General features: G+C 45.2%; 1 protein-coding gene across 1 annotated transcript in view; it reads left to right on the top strand.

Moving 5' to 3' along the window:
- The window catches only part of LOC130301846 (zinc finger protein 845-like), a 76,851-nt gene that overhangs the window by 44,125 nt on the left and 15,799 nt on the right, over positions 1 to 16,927 (top strand). The window contains 5 exon segments of the mRNA XM_056551638.1: positions 3,524 to 3,697; positions 4,148 to 4,274; positions 4,375 to 4,466; positions 4,596 to 4,704; positions 14,394 to 15,623. Of these exon segments, the coding sequence (XP_056407613.1) occupies positions 3,524 to 3,697; positions 4,148 to 4,274; positions 4,375 to 4,466; positions 4,596 to 4,704; positions 14,394 to 15,623 (1,732 nt within the window).

Below are 16,927 nucleotides of genomic sequence, written 5' to 3'. Positions count from 1 at the left end.
ACACCTCCCCCATCCAGCATATACAGAGAAGGTCCTGGTCGGCACTTGGTAGTAAGGTAATTGTATGAGGTGGAGGTTTGTTACAGTGTGTCACCCCAGTAGTAAGGAGATTACATGAGGAGGAGGATTGTTACAGTGTGTCACCCCAGTAGTAAGGAGATTACATGAGGAGGGGGTTTGTTACAGTGTGTCACCCCAGTAGTAAGGAGATTACATGAGGAGGAGGTTTGTTACAGTGTGTCACCCCTGTAGTAAGGAGATTACATGAGGAGGAGGTTTGTTACAGTGTGTCACCCCAGTAGTAAGGAGATTACATGAGGAGGAGGTTTGTTACAGTGTGTCACCCCAGTAGTAAGGAGATTACATGAGGAGGAGGATTGTTACAGTGTGTCACCCCAATAGTAAGGAGATTACATGAGGAGGAGGTTTGTTACAGTGTGTCACCCCAGTAGTAAGGAGATTACATGAGGAGGAGGATTGTTACAGTGTGTCACCCCAATAGTAAGGAGATTACATGAGGAGGAGGTTTGTTACAGTGTGTCACCCCAGTAGTAAGGAGATTACATGAGGAGGAGGTTTGTTACAGTGTGTCACCCCAGTAGTGAGGAGATTACATGAGGAGGAGGATTGTTACAGTGTGTCACCCCAATAGTAAGGAGATTACATGAGGAGGAGGATTGTTACAGTGTGTCACCCCAATAGTAAGGAAATTACATGAGGAGGAGGATTGCTACAGTGTGTCACCCCAATAGTAAGAAGATTACATGAGGTGGAGGTTTGTTACAGTGTGTCACCCCAATAGTAAGAAGATTACATGAGGTGGAGGTTTGTTACAATGTGTCACCCCAGTAGTAAGGAGATTACATGAGGAGGGGGTTTGTTACAGTGTGTCACCCCAGTAGTAAGGAGATTACATGAGGAGGAGGTTTGTTATAGTGTGTCACCCCAGTAGTAAGATTACATGAGGAGGAGATTTGTTACAGTGTATCACCCCAGTAGTAAGATTACATGAGGAGGGGGTTTGTTACATTGTGTCGCTGGTTCTACCCCCTCCAGCTGACCCAGTTGTCTCCTGAATGACCCTCAAAGATGGACAAGGACAGGAATGAGATGACTAAGAGAATATTACACTTCACCTTGGAGATCCTCCACCTGCTGACCGGAGAGGTGAGGTGACCCATCTACATTTCCACCTTTGTTGTCTCCATCTACATTTCCACCATTGTTGTCTCCATCTACATTTCCATCATTGTTGTCCCCATCTACATTTCCACCATTGTTGTCCCCATCTACATTTCCACCATTGTTGTCCCCCATCTACATTTCCACCATTGTTGTCCCCCATCTACATTTCCACCATTGTTTTCCCCCATCTACATTTCCACCATTGTTGTCCCCATCTACATTTCCACCATTGTTTTCCCCCATCTACATTTCCACCATTGTTGTCCCCCATCTACATTTCCACCATTGTTGTCCCCCCATCTACATTTCCACCATTGTTGTCCCCATCTACATTTCCACCATTGTTTTCCCCCATCTACCTTTCCACCATTGTTGTCCCCATCTACATTTCCACCATTGTTGTCCCCATCTACATTTCCACCTTTGTTGTCCCCATCTACATTTCCACCATTGTTGTCTCCCATCTACATTTCCACCATTGTTGTGTCCCCATCTAATTTCCACCATTGTTGTCTTCCATCTATATTTCCACCATTGTTGTCCCCCCATCTACATTTCCACCATTGTTGTCCCCCATCTACATTTCCACCATTGTTGTCCCCCATCTACATTTCCACCATTGTTGTCCCCATTTACATTTCCACCATTGTTGCCCCCCATCTACATTTCCACCATTGTTGTCTCCATCTATATTTCAACCATTGTTGGCCCCCATCTTCATTTCCACCATTGTTGTCCCCCCATCTACATTTCCACCATTGTTGTCCCCCATCTACATTTCCACCATTGTTGTCCCCATCTACATTTCCACCATTGTTGTCCCCATCTACATTTCCACCATTGTTGCCCCCCATCTACATTTCCACCATTGTTGTCTCCATCTATATTTCAACCATTGTTGGCCCCCATCTTCATTTCCACCATTGTTGTCCCCCATCTTCATTTCCACCATTGTTGTCCCCCATCTACATTTCCACCATTGTTGTCTCCATCTACATTTCCATCATTGTTGTCCCCATCTACATTTCCACCATTGTTGTCTCCATCTACATTTCCACCATTGTTGTCCCCATCTACATTTCCACCATTGTTGTCTCCATCTACATTTCCACCATTGTTGTCCCCATCTACATTTCCACCATTGTTGTCCCCCATCTACATTTCCACCATTGTTGTCCCCATCTACATTTCCACCATTGTTGTCCCCATCTACCTTTCCACCATTGTTGTCCCCATCTACATTTCCACCATTGTTGTCTCCATCTACATTTCCTCAATTGTTGTCCCCATCTACATTTCCACCATTGTTGTCCCCATCTACATTTCCACCATTGTTGTCTCCCATCTACATTTCCACCATTGTTGTCCCCCCCATCTACATTTCCACCATTGTTGTCTTCCATCTATATTTCCACCATTGTTGTCCCCCCATCTACATTTCCACCATTGTTGTCCCCCATCTACATTTCCACCATTGTTGTCCCCCATCTACATTTCCACCATTGTTGTCCCCATCTACATTTCCACCATTGTTGCCCCCCATCTACATTTCCACCATTGTTGTCTCCATCTATATTTGAACCATTGTTGGCCCCCATCTTCATTTCCACCATTGTTGTCCCCCCATCTACATTTCCACCATTGTTGTCCCCCATCTACATTTCCACCATTGTTGTCCCCATCTACATTTCCACCATTGTTGTCCCCATCTACATTTCCACCATTGTTGCCCCCCATCTACATTTCCACCATTGTTGTCTCCATCTATATTTCAACCATTGTTGGCCCCCATCTTCATTTCCACCATTGTTGTCCCCCATCTTCATTTCCACCATTGTTGTCCCCCCATCTACATTTCCACCATTGTTGTCCCCCCATCTACATTTCCACCATTGTTGTCCCCCATCTACATTTCCACCATTGTTGTCCCCCCATCTACATTTCCACCATTGTTGTCCCCCCCATCAACATTTCCACCATTGTTTCCCCCCATCTACATTTCCACCATTGTTGTCCCCCCCACCTACATTTCCACCATTGTTGTCCCCCATCTACATTTCCACCATTGTTGTTCCCATCTACATTTCCACCATTGTTGTCCCCATCTACATTTCCACCATTGTTGTCCCCCCATCTACATTTCCACCATTGTTGTCCCCCATCTTTGGCCCCGCTCTATGTTCTGGATGTCTCTTTGTAGGTGAGGTCTCCAGAACTGACACCAGTATTCCAGATGTGCTCACTAGAGCTCTATACAGGGGGCACAATCTCCTCTTTGTAGTGAGGGAGGAATACTGGGGTCAGTCCCCTCATTGTCTCTCTCCATACACAGGATTACACCATAGTGAAGAAGACATGGGGGGAGTGTGTGGCCCCCAATAGCCATCTTCAGGAATCAGGAGGACGGAGCAGGACCCGGGGCCCCATCATGGAGCCTCCACCTCACTCACTGATACATGAGGAGAAGATCCTAGAACTCATCCACAGGATCACTGAGCTGCTGACTGGAGAGGTGACCCTGCTGGACATTATACAGTAATGGAGGGGTCTGGTGATGACTGGAGAGGTGACCCTGCTGGGACATTATACAGTAATGGAGGGGTCTACTGATGATTAGAGAGGTGACCCTGCTGGGACGTTATACAGTAATGGAGGGGTCAGGTGATGTTTAGAGAGGTGACCCTGCTGGGACGTTATACAGTAATGGAGGGGTCTGGTGATGACTGGAGAGGTGACACTGCTGGGACATTATACAGTAATGGAGGGGTCTGGTGATGACTGGAGAGGTGACACTGCTGGGACATTATACAGTAATGGAGGGGTCTGGTGATGACTGGAGAGGTGACACTGCTGGGACATTATACAGTAATGGAGGGGTCTGGTGATGACTGGAGAGGTGACACTGCTGGGACATTATACAGTAATGGAGGGGTCTGGTGATGACGGTATCATTGTGTATCAGGTTCCTATAAGGTGTCAGGATGTGGCGGTCTATTTCTCCATGGAGGAGTGGGAGTATGTAGAAGGACACAAGGATCTGTACCAGGACATAGTCATGATGGAGGATCACCGGCCCCTCACATCACAAGGTAAGAAGAGATGTATATATAGATATCATTCTCACTTCCTAGTAACATAGAAATATATCTAGCATCACTGATGTATGCATTCCCTGTGTGTTCCCTACAGATGGAGTCATTGACAGAAATCCACTCGAGAGGTGTCCCCGCCCTCTGTATTCCCAGGACTGTCCAGAGGGAAATGTCCCAGAGAAGCATCAGGTAGATGAGGCTGATACTATATCTCTATAGGGGGGTCCTGCAGTCATAGATTTGGGGATAGATTTTGGGGGTCTCTGTTGCTCCTGCTGTCTGCTGTATTGTAGTGAATTGTTCTATATGTCACATCAGGGGGGAGATCTGGCTAATAATAAAGTGGAGGATGAAGAAGAGAGGATGAGGGGCCATCACCCGTGTATGAGGAAAGTGAAGGAGGAAATTCCAGGAGATGTTACCCCAGGTATGTAATAATTCCAGGAGGTGTTACACCAGGTATGTAATAATTCCAGGAGGTGTTTTCCCAGGTATGTAATAATTCCAGGAGGTGTTACCCCAGGTATGTAATAATTCCAGGAGGTGTTACCCCAGGTATGTAATAATTCCAGGAGGTGTTACCCCAGGTATTTAATAATTCCAGGAGGTGTTACCCCAGGTATGTAATAATGGATTTACAGAAGGAGTTTTTTTTACAGTGGTTATCCATGCTTTTAAAATTGCACTCCATCAATATTAAATCTACGGTTTATATCTCATAGCACCCCCTCTAATTATTCCTATGAAGGGGCTTTTCTATGTTTATATTCGCTCTTTCATGCCCCGCTGTATTATTATGAATTAATGTTGCGCTCTTGGTTACACTGTACATTTATTAGTAGCGTACTGCAGCATTCTCCCATATAACATAATGAATTTATACTTTATATAGTTATAGACATAACCAAGTATGTGGGAACATTACACTGTTTTTATTTCATAGTTATATGGGTTCAAACTTTATTTAAAAAAGTTGTCTGAATGCTAGAGGGTGAGGGGACATAATGCGTGTGATCCTTATTTATGCCCCCTAAGCTCATATTCACATATTTTTCCTCTGGGTTCTCTGGTTCCCTTCCCAACTCTTACACATACTAATAACATCATTTAGAATTTAGTCTCTAAAGTGGCTTAGCACCGTATGCATATTATCATTATTATTATTAAATATTATTTTAATATTATGCCATTTCTGAGAACCCTATCGTTAATTTCTAGCGATAATGTGTTTTCCCTTACTCCTAACAGCAGAACAGATGGGTTATTCCACCTCCTTAAAACTGGTAGGATCGGGGAAATTTGTACTTTGTTATAAAAAAGCAACAAGCAATAAAACTATTTAACAAATTGGAAGACCCCTATAAATAGGGAGTTTACCCCCAGCTTATTGTGTGTGTGTGTATAGTACATGGAGGGTAATTTGTGTGCTGCTGTTAGAACTAAGGGAAAACAATTATTGCTAGAATTTAACAATTCCCTTATGTCCTATCAGCAATACAAATGGGAATTTAGCAAGGAAAAGACCCTATATGGGAGGGGAAGATAGTTTGCCCAATGGCCAAATATTCGGACACTCTAGCTACTAGCCGATAATGGATGATGAGAGTCGAGTGAGAGATCCACAGAGCTGCGTTACAGATCTGGTCCAACAGAATGGAGGTAGACACAGCCCTAATGGAATCAGCCTTGGTGAAAGCAGGTGGATCCAAATGTGGGACACAAACGATTCTCTTGGATGTGAAGGTTGGTAAAAATCTTTGAAGTATCCGTAAGGAATTTGGTATAAGGCTTAAATGTCCACAGGGCCTGATGCTCACCAACTCTCTAAGCTGAGGTCACCGCTATAAGCAAAGATACCTTCCAAGACAAAAATGTAAGGCCCTCATCCTCCAAGGGCCTAAAGGGAGGAGATGCTGACCCACAGCCAATAAATCCCGTTCATGAATGGCCTTCAAGATGGTAGGCTTCCATTAAGTGGCTGTAGAGCATGGCTATCAACGGCCAAGGCCATCCTGAAAAAAATTTAAGGATATCAGGAAGGGGCGAACCTGACGCAGACGGGGCACACCAGTTAAGGTAAATTCTGTCGATCCTAGAATACGTCTTTTTCATGGTTTCCGCACGGGACGGGACAAGTTCTCAGGCTTTAGCCAGAAAGCCCTTCTGCTTTTAGAAGAACTGGTCTAGCTTCAGGCTGTCAGGTTGAATTTGTGATGAGCTGCTTATCCCACCACACTGGGGTCCGCTGTTAGGGGAAGCCTCCAATAATGGCCTTCATTCATCAGCATGAGTTGGGTAAACCAAGATCTCTTAGGCCAAGAAAGAAGGATATGAGTCACTGAGGCCTGAAGAAAATCGGTGGGAAGATGTAGGCCAGCCTGAACCTCCAGGGAAGGGGCAGCGCAGCTATCACCACTTAGTCTGCCTTTTAATGGGTGCAAATTCTCACCAGCTTGGCATTGAACCTTTTTGCCATGAGATATAAAGGGGTACTTTGCCCTTAGACATCTTATCCCCCTATCCAAAGGATCCCGCCGCGGGGGCCCCCGCCATCTCGCTGTGGCCCCCCAGACATCCGGTGCACGGAGCGAACTTTGTTCCGTGCCAGTTGACTGGCGATGCGGGGTGGAGGCTCATGACATCACAGTCACGCCCCGCTCATTACATCACCATCACACCCCCTCAATGCAAGTCTATGGGAGGGGGCGTGAGAATAATTGACGATCCTGAGAAGTCAAAGTACTTTGGACAGAAATTCCTAGAAGATGAGCTCCACAGCCTACAAGCAAGTTGGATCTGAGACCTCCGATCCACAAGGTGGCGACACCACCTGAAATAAAGGAGGAGTTCCAAGATAGGGAGCACAGGACATTTAGCCTGTTCTGGCTGTGATTCCACTTGGTAAGATAGGAAGCACATGACATTTAGCCTGTCCCGGATGTGATTCCGCTTGGAAAGAACGTCTGATTGCAGAGTACAAAGGTGCTAAAATGCCCCAGGGACCTCTTATGTTGATATGAGTCCATTCATCTTCATAAGAGTGAGAAAGGATACCCGATGGGGTACAGAGAAGAACCCTGTGGCCCTCTGTCCTCGCTCCTTCCTTCCTGGAGAGAGGTGAAGGGTCATCTGGGTGGAACCTATGATAAAACGTAAAAATCTTGCGGAGGTTTCGGGAAGATTGACTTTTGCCAATTTATTAAGCATCCAAGCTGATGAAAAAACGGGAAAGCTTCATGAAGATGTTTGATTAGGATTGCGTCTGAAGATAAGTTTAGAAGCCAATCAGCCAGATATGGGATGATCTCCAGGCCTTAGGGCCACCACAACTGCTACGACCACCTTGGTAAACCACCTTTGTGGGGTGGGTGTTTGGAGGGGTTATGATGAAATTTCAAAAAGCAGGGCCACAAATACGAGTTGTTTTAGGACCCCTTAGAACTGAACAGCAATTCTTAAAGGGGTACTCTGCCCCAGACATCTTATCGCCTATCCAAAGGATAAGATGTCTGATCACTGGTGACCCCCGCGATCTCTGCTGCGGCACCCCAGACATTGGGTTCACATCGAGAACTTCGCTCCGTGTCGGATGACTGACAATGCAGGGTGGAGGCTCGTGACATCACGGTCACACCCCACTTGTGATGTCACGGCCACTCCCCCTCAATGCAAGTCTATGGGAGGGGCCGTCACGCCTCAAAAAAAAAGCCATTTTGAATTTTAGCGGCTTCCGTTTCAATGCAGTGCACTTTTCGGTAACAATGACACCTGATCTTTATTCTGTAGGTCCATATGGTTACAAGGATACCCAATTTATGTAGGTTTTATTTAATTTTACGGCTTTAAAAAATTATAACTACATGCACCTAAATTAGTATGTTTATTTTTTTTTAGGGTATACAAAATGACCAAAAATACACAATTTTGGACTTTGGAATTTTTTTTTTTACTTATAGGCCATTGACCAGTTTTAATTATCCATACGGAAAGATTTCAGAATCCTTTCAATGTCCTTCATACAAGCTGAAATAACTTGGTGCAAATCTGGTCCCCATTGTGATCCCCTAAAAGTTATTGGCATGCATAAAATAATTGTGAGTTAAAAATTTGTTACACTTACTAATAATTTATGTTTGTTCTGAAGTCCCATTTACTTGTAGAAAAAAAATTTGGAAAGCTGTGCAACCTTTCTCATACAGAGAAGTGACAGCCAGGGTTCCTTATACAGTTTGACTTGTATTCTAGGTGTTTGAGGATCCGGTGTATATGTTGAGTATTCCTTTAAGTATGCTGGTAGAGTCTGTACACAGGGTTGAAGTAGAAGGTCCACATACCGTGATTGGTTAGATGTTACACACTCGATCCCAGAAATAAGTCTGCCAAGAGGATTATTTGGGGAATTTTCGGAATGTGATCTAATTTATTGGCTATTTACCAAGTTATCTATATTCTATCATATTCTTTTTCATTTTTAGATAGGATGTTTTGAGTGAACCCTTTATTTATAAATTTTTCAAGTTCCCTTTAGAACATAGTGGTGGAGCTGCATGGTAGTTTCTAGTAAGTTTTTGCATCGCCAAGTAATCTTAAAGGGGGACTTTGCTGCTAGACATCTTAACCCCTATCTAAAGGATGGAGGATAAGATGTTTTATCATGGGGGTCCTGCTGCTGGGGCCCTCCGCAATCTCCCGAAGCACCCAGTGTTCTAAACAAATGCTGGGTTCCTGCATCAGTGTTCGTGACATCACAGCCACACATCCTCCATTCGTGTGTATCGGCCAACATGCCCCCTCCCATAGACATGAGGGAAGGGGGCGTGGCATGGCACCGTGAGGGTGTGTGGCCGTGACGTCACCATGACGGCCTCCGGCTCATGCGTTCTTAACAAAATGTTCAGAATGCTGGAGCACTGGAGTACCCCTTTAAGAATTCCAGATGGTAATCAGTATTGTATAAAATTACTACACTTTGAGATTTTATCGAGTTCGCTCCGTGCATCGGGATGACTGGTGATGACTCGTATGACTAGCGATGCGGGGCAGAGGCTCGTGACGTCACAGCCATGCCCCCTCCCATAGACTTGCATTGAGGGGGCGTCACATCACGAGCCTCTGGCACTGCACCCGAAGCTCTAAAAAATGCCGGGTCCAGCGGCTGGACCCCCGCGATCTGACATCTTATCTTATCCCCTTTCCTTTGGATAGGGGATAAGATGTCTAGGGGCTGAGTACCCCTTTAAGGTAGTGTTGGGTTCTGAGGTTTTCAGTTATTTATTTATTTATTTTTTCTTTAACATCAGTTTTTTTTGTGAAAAAAGTGTGTTTCAAATATATTAAAATGAGCAGTGGTTGAAAATTTTAATCCTTTTTAGTAGTAGTTTCTCTTTGTAGTAGTTTTTGCTTTTCCTGCTACACGGTCCATGTGAGGACCTTCTTCTAGAGATTCTTTGTGTACGTAATCAAGAATAGAGGTCTCATGGAAAAGGCCAGGTTCACACTCACGCTGTGCCCTGGTAAATCGAGTTTTATCAGCCAGTCAGTACATGCCCTATTTTATTTCTCCACTCAACTCCAGTAAATTACAGAACCCCCGACGGACCCTATTCAAGTTAATGGGATCTGTTGGGATCCGGTGGTATAATTTGTGCTCCGAGCTGTTCTGGGACCCAGGCGAATGGCTTGGAGCACAACGGCAGTGTGAACTTAGCCTAACTTGCCCTTTGCAAAACATGAATCTTTTTCGTATAAACGTATAAACTTCTCTGGAGGCAGCGAGGAGAAATGTGTTGAGATGTTGAGGGACCACATCAAACGTAAAATCAGCTGCCAGGTTGATGGACTTAAATGAGGCCAAAATATCATCTCGTGACATACCCTGATCGATGTCAGTCTGAATCTTATGGAGGCAGAAATTGGCCATCTCAGAGGAAGCAATAGGTACCGAGGCAGTGCATAATTCTGCCTAAGGGCACTCTCAGCTCTTACATAGTTACATAGTTTATAAGGTTGAAGAAAGACAAGAGTCCATGAAGTTCAATGTAAAATCCTACTGTGTTGATCCAGAGGAAGGCAAAATCCCACTAGGAGGCTGATGCCAATTGCCCCATAAAAGAGGAAAAATTCCTTCCTGCCTCCAAGATGGATCTTCCATCCAATGGATTCTGTAGATTAAAGCCATCATCCGCAGGTACCATGGTGCGCTTCGACATTTTTGAGATCGCCATGTCGACCTTAGGTACATAGTAACTTGGCTTGGGCTGGTCCTCAATAATAGGCCCTTCTTGGGGTGTGTTTTCATTCTGTCTTCATCTATCATTTGCTTTGAAGGCCCTTGGCTCCCTAGAGGGAGGAGCTTTAACATCCTGGTCCCCCAACCTGATGGCTTTAAAGGGGTACTCCAGGGACCTAAACCCATAGCCCATCCTTTCCCTTTCACCAACCTATTTATTAGTCTAAATATCATTCATTAGCTATATAGAGCAGTTTCCCTCTTTCAGCTGTCACTTACATGCAGGGAGTGAGAGAAAAACATCATAATCTGATCCTTCTAGTCTTTGTGCAAACCCCTCAGTGAGACCTAACCCCTACTCTCCTGGAAGACAAACACCACATGATTTCTGTCTTCACAGCCACACCTCCCTCTTCCTTGTTTGAGGATCTTGCAAGCAGAAACGCCGAGTCACCTCAGCACATAACGCTGCTCTTTTCCTGCTGTAGATCTTATCACTGACTGCTGCCATTCAGAGCATAACATGATTTATTGCTGGGGGAAAGGGTAGTTTGAAAGAAAAGACATGCACAGTGTGTTTACAACAACACAGCATGCACACAGATAGTAAGAGCATTGGCTGGCAGCCATTACACAGAGCCGCACTGACTGCTGAGAGTTGTAGTCTGGGCTGCAAGCAAGGAAAAATACTTCCCCGGAGCACCCCTTTTAGTAACTTCTGTTGACAAATGGTGACAAATCCTCATCCAAAGCAGATGATGAGTGGGACTCCTCAACCATCAATAACCCCTCTTCTGGAGTAGCAGAGGTCTCTATAGCTCTATGAAGCAAATGACGTCTCAATTTCTTATGGGTAAAGGTATCTTAAAGTTCTTTTATGGACAGTTGGACAAAAAACTTATGTGCTGGATGGAAGGTTCTATGTCTTGAGCACAATGGAGGCGGCTTGTTCACCGGGAGTACTCATGGGAAGGAGGGTGTCTCAATCCTGGCAGGAGAGGTGTCTCCACCAGAACTTCCTGCCGGCCGACCCTCTGTCCGCAGATTCGGGAGAAGACATAAAGAGTTAATTAGTACTTCAATATAGAAAGAAGTATTTCACTTATCTTGTCACTAAAACCCTCCATATATACATATTTAAAAAAAACTATATAATCATCATTAAAGGGGTTCTCCGCCCCTAGACATCTTATCCACTATCCAAAGGATTGGGGATAAGATGTGTGATTGTGGGAGATCCCGGGATCTCCCTGCTGCACCCGGCATTCATTTAGAGCATCTGGCGCAATGCACTGCCATGCCCCTCCCATGCAAGTCTATGGGAGGGGGCGCGATGGCCGTAGACTTGCATTGAGATCGTGACGTCACGAGCCTCTGCCCTGCATTGACAGTCATCCGAAGTTCGCTCCGTGTATCGGATATCTGGGGGCCGCAGCCAAGATCATGGAGGTCCCGAGTGGCGGGACCCCCGCGATCAGACATCTTATCCCCTATCCTTTGGATAGGGTATAAGATGTCTAGGGGCAGAGTACCCCTTTAATTTTTATAACCTGTATACCAGGAAAAGAGATTTTAATCAACAAAAAACAAGGAGAAGGAACTCCGAGACTAAGAGTACCTGCACTCCAAGAGGCAGCCTAGTATAAAACGAATACAGCCTACCCTAAAAAACAAACCAGAATTTATAAAAAAAAATGGAGGGTTTCATATACCTTGGAAGTGCTGGCCCTGCTAAAGAAAAGGCAGGGGCAGTAAGAGGCCAAAGATGACAACGAGGCCAATGAAGACGACGTGCACCGGAGATGGAGATCTGAACACCTGCAGACGCCGGACAACCACAAAGCTACACCCTCAACACCTGCAGACGCCAGACCACCACAAAGCTACAGCCTGGACACCTGCAGACGTCGGACCACCACAAAGATACAGCCTGAACACCTGTAGATGCCGGACCACCCCAAAGATACAGCCTGGACACCTGCAGATGCTGGAACACCACAAAGATACAGCCTGGACACCTGCAGACGCCGGAACACCACAAAGATACAGCCTGGACACCTGCAGATGCCGGAACACCACAAAGATACAGCCTGGACACCTGCAGAGGCCAGAACACCACAAAGATACAGCCTGGACACCTGCAGATGCCGGAACACCACAAAGATACAGCCTGGACACCTGCAGAGGCCGGAACACCACAAAGATACAGCCTGGACACCTGCAGACGCCGGACCACCACAAAGATACAGCCTGGACACCTGTAGATGCCGGACCACCACAAAGATACAGCCTGGACACCTGCAGAGGTCGGACCACCACAAAGATACAGCCTGGACACCTGCAGATGTCGGACCACCACAAAGATACAGCCTGGCATGATACAGGGTCTGGAGTTAGGTAAAACAAAAAAGGGGGAGCTAAGCAACTCTCCAGAACAGATCGCCCTACAGAAAAAAGCACAATGGACTGGGTGGGGGGTGTTGTCTCTCTCTTTATAGGGGTCTTCTTCCTCTTTATAGGGGTCTTCTAATCTGTTAATTAGTTTATTTATTGCTTGTTGACCTTTTATGTCACTAAAACTTAGAACTTGAAATGGGTTGAATTTAATTAGAAGAGACCTCAGAGGGTCCTAAATGGCATTTCAGGGCCCTTCCAAAGCTGAATTGACCTAAAATCCGATCAGACCAATTCTATAGAATCAGCCCCAAAACACACTTAGAAACATTTGTTTGTCTGTACACAGGTGTCTTTAAAAAGTGACCTTAGATTTTTTTTAAAGTTTTTACATATAATTATTATTTTTTTGAACTTTTACGTAAGTTGATTCAGATCCATGATCAGCAGCTCTTTCACATTAAAGGGGTTCTCCTTCCCTAGACATCTTATCCCCTATCCAGAGGATAGAGGATAACATGTCTGACTGCGGGGGTCCCGCCGCTGGGACCCCCCGCGATCTCCTGTGGTACCGCAGTTAAACTTCCACCGAGTGCGGCCAGCTTTGTGTCTGAATCACTCGGCACTAGGACCGCGCAGACACTGTCGTCCCCATAGACGGCAACGTGTGCAGAGCGGATTCCAGGTTTAATGTGGCGGAAAATTCCGCAGTGTGAATGGGTTCACAGAAAACCCATTTGCCTGCATGTCGGAAATGCTGTAGTGTGAACCCAACCTTAGGACATAAAAGCAAACCGTACTTTACCTGGAGCTTATGGTCAAACTTATAGAACCACCTTTTTATGTCTCAGCCAAGTGTCAAGGAGGAGGAACCAAGCTGCTCAAGTGCCACAACCTGGCACCCCTCCTCTACCGACACAAAGTGAGGAGGCATGCCAGGCTGTGACACTTAAAGGGGTACTCCGTTGCTAGACATCTTATCCCCTATCCAAAGGATAGGGGATAAGATGTCTGAGCACGGGGGGCCCGCTGCTGGGGGCCCCACGCAATCTCCCGCAGCACCCGCAACAAACACCAGGTTACTGCGGCAGTGGTCGTGATGTCACAGTCACGCCCCCCCCCCCCCCCCTCGTGACATGACACCATGCCCCCTCCATTCATGTCTGTGGGAGGGAGCGTATCAGCCAACACGCCCCCTCCAATAGACATGAAAGGAGGGGGCATGGTGTGACGTCACGAGGGGTGTGTGGCCATGACATCACGATCACGGCCTCCGGCTCCGGGTGTTCTGAATGAAATGTTTAGCACTTCAGATGTAAAGGAAAGGTGCATAGTTTTTTTACGCTTTCCTTCTGGATCCATTTCTCGCTTTGGCTTACAAAACGTATAAAAAGCTCTGTGGGTTTCCAACCTTCTAGGAATTTTATAATTGTATTTGCTTTGTACTTTGAAATAAAAGTCTCAAACTCCAACTTCATCTTCAATCCCAACAGAATATCCCGGTACAAACTCTGAGGGAAACTTCATGTTATTGCTAAATGTGAAAGTAGAAGATGAAGGTATCATGGAGCGCTCCTCAGGAGAAGATGGAGAGATCATGGAGCGCTCCTCAGGAGAAGATGGAGAGATCATGGAGCGCTCCTCAGGAGAAGACCTCCTTACCCCTAATGTCCATCCAGATCTATCGTATAATAATCTCCCTGATCATGAGGAACCATCTCCTGGCCAACCACACATTGTTACCACAAGGACAGATCAGGGAGAAGGGAAAAAGTTTCAATGTGATGAATGTGGGAAAGAATTTACAAGAATTTTAGGTCTTTTTACACACAAAAAAATTCACACAGGAGAGACGCCATATTCATGTATAGAATGTGGAAAATACTTTGTAAGTAAATCAAATCTTATTATGCACGAGAGAACTCACACAGGAGAAAAGCCTTACTCATGTTCAGAATGTGGGAAATGTTTTATGAGTAAATCAAATCTTGTTACACATCAGAGAAGTCACAAAGGAGTGAAGTCATATTCTTGTTCGGAATGTGGAAAGTTTTTTACCTATAAATCACAGCTTGTTAAACATGAGAAAAGTCACACAGGAGAGAAGCCCCATTCATGTTTGGAATGTGGGAAATGTTTTGCTAATAAATCAAATCTTGTAATACATGAGAGAAGTCACACTGGAGAGAAACCATTTTCGTGTTCAGAATGTGGGAAACGCTTTACATATAAATCTAGTCTCCTGTCACACGAGAAAATTCACAAAGGACAGAAACCGTATTCGTGTTCAGAATGTGGGAAATGTTTTACAGATAAATCACATCTTGCTACACATGAGAGAATTCACACCGGGGCAAAGCCATATTCCTGTTCTGAATGTCAGAAATGTTTCGTAAATAAATCAGATCTTCTTATACATGAGAGAAATCACTCGGGAGAGAAGCCATTTTCATGTTTAGAATGTGGCAAATGTTTTACAAATCAATCAAATCTTTTAAGACATAGGAGAAGCCACACAGGAGAGAAGCCATTTTCATGTTCAGAATGCGGGAAAAGATTCACAAATCAATCAAACCTTGTTAGACATCAGAGGAGCCACACAGGAGAAAAACCGTATTCGTGTTCAAAATGTGGGAAATGTTACACAAATCAGTCAAATCTCTTTAGACACGATCGGATTCACACAGGAGAGAAGCCAAACTGATGCCGAGAATGTGGGAAATGTGTTGCAAAATTTTTTTTATGCATAATCTAATTTTATTTAAAAAAACATTTTAAATTTGTTTTTAAATTTAACAGAAAGAAATTGGTCTCCCAGGACCAAAAGGTAATAAAGAGTAACATGAACTGGAAAATAAACAAGAAAGTCTCTTTTTATGTGTTAATGCATAAAAATAAGTAAAAACCTAAATTTTTTAGACATGAGTTATGAATATATAAAGGGAAAAAAAACTGTGACGCCAGTGGCTGGCATCCACAAGTAAACTGTGTCCTGGCACTGGCAAGCGCCGAGCAGCATTCTCTGCCCCACATCCCTGCTATATGCTCTCACCTGTCTCCTCTGGACGCTCTCCTGCTGCTCCCACCATTGCTGCAATTTCTGGTCTGTCCTCTAGGGCCAGTGCACGCTTCTCCTAAGTTTTCCTCACCAATCCATGCCAGGCACCACATATGTGCCCATCCCATAGTGCCTGAGCAATAGTGTCATTTGTCTACAGTGAAGGTGTCTGACCTGAACCTATTATCCTGACCGAGACTTCTCTGTATCTCGCTGATTCTCTAGTGTATGACCTGGACTGTTGACCATGCCTATGTGTTCATCGAGCTTGCTACCACCTGGCTGCACTAGAGTCTACTCAGCTTTGCTACTCAACCATATCCACCTACAGCATCCACTCGCCTTCCTGTATCCCTTAGGTGCTTGGCACCGGGGCATTCTGGCATGTTAGGCCAACCGCCACCTAACTGGGACCACTCCTGCTGGAAGCGACCTGGTTATCTCCCTTGTAAAAGAAGTCCAAAGGATAGGGGATAAGATGTCTGATCACGGTGCCCCCGCCTCTGGGACCCCCCTGCAATCTCCCTGCAGAACCCGACGTTCGTTAAAAAACAACGGTTGCGACGCCAGATGCTCATAACGTCATGGCCACGCCCCTCGTTACATCATGCCACGCCCCTCGATGCAAGTCTATGGGGGCGTGGCTATGACGTCATGAGCCTCCAGCACAGAGCAAAGTTTGCTCCGTGCACCGGATTACTGGGGTGCCACAGCAGAGAACGCAGGAGGTCCCAGCACCGGGATCCCGCAATCAGACATCTTATCGCCTATCCTTTCCTATTGTATTGCAGCCTTAAATATTCAGTCCACATGTTATGTCACCGATCCTATGCCCATATCTTAGAGTTTATGGTCATGAAAATTAAATATGTTGGTAAAGTCTTCAGGAAAAAAATGGCCATAAATATTGGCACCCCTGAAATTTTTCTAGAAAATTAGTAGTATTTCTCACAGAAAAGATTGCAGTAA

The sequence above is a fragment of the Hyla sarda genome, chromosome 1 (genome assembly GCF_029499605.1).
Source record: "Hyla sarda isolate aHylSar1 chromosome 1, aHylSar1.hap1, whole genome shotgun sequence".
Lineage (NCBI taxonomy): Eukaryota > Metazoa > Chordata > Amphibia > Anura > Hylidae > Hyla > Hyla sarda.
The sequence above is the reverse complement of the archived record's forward strand: the minus strand, read 5'-3'. Positions and strand labels throughout refer to the sequence as shown.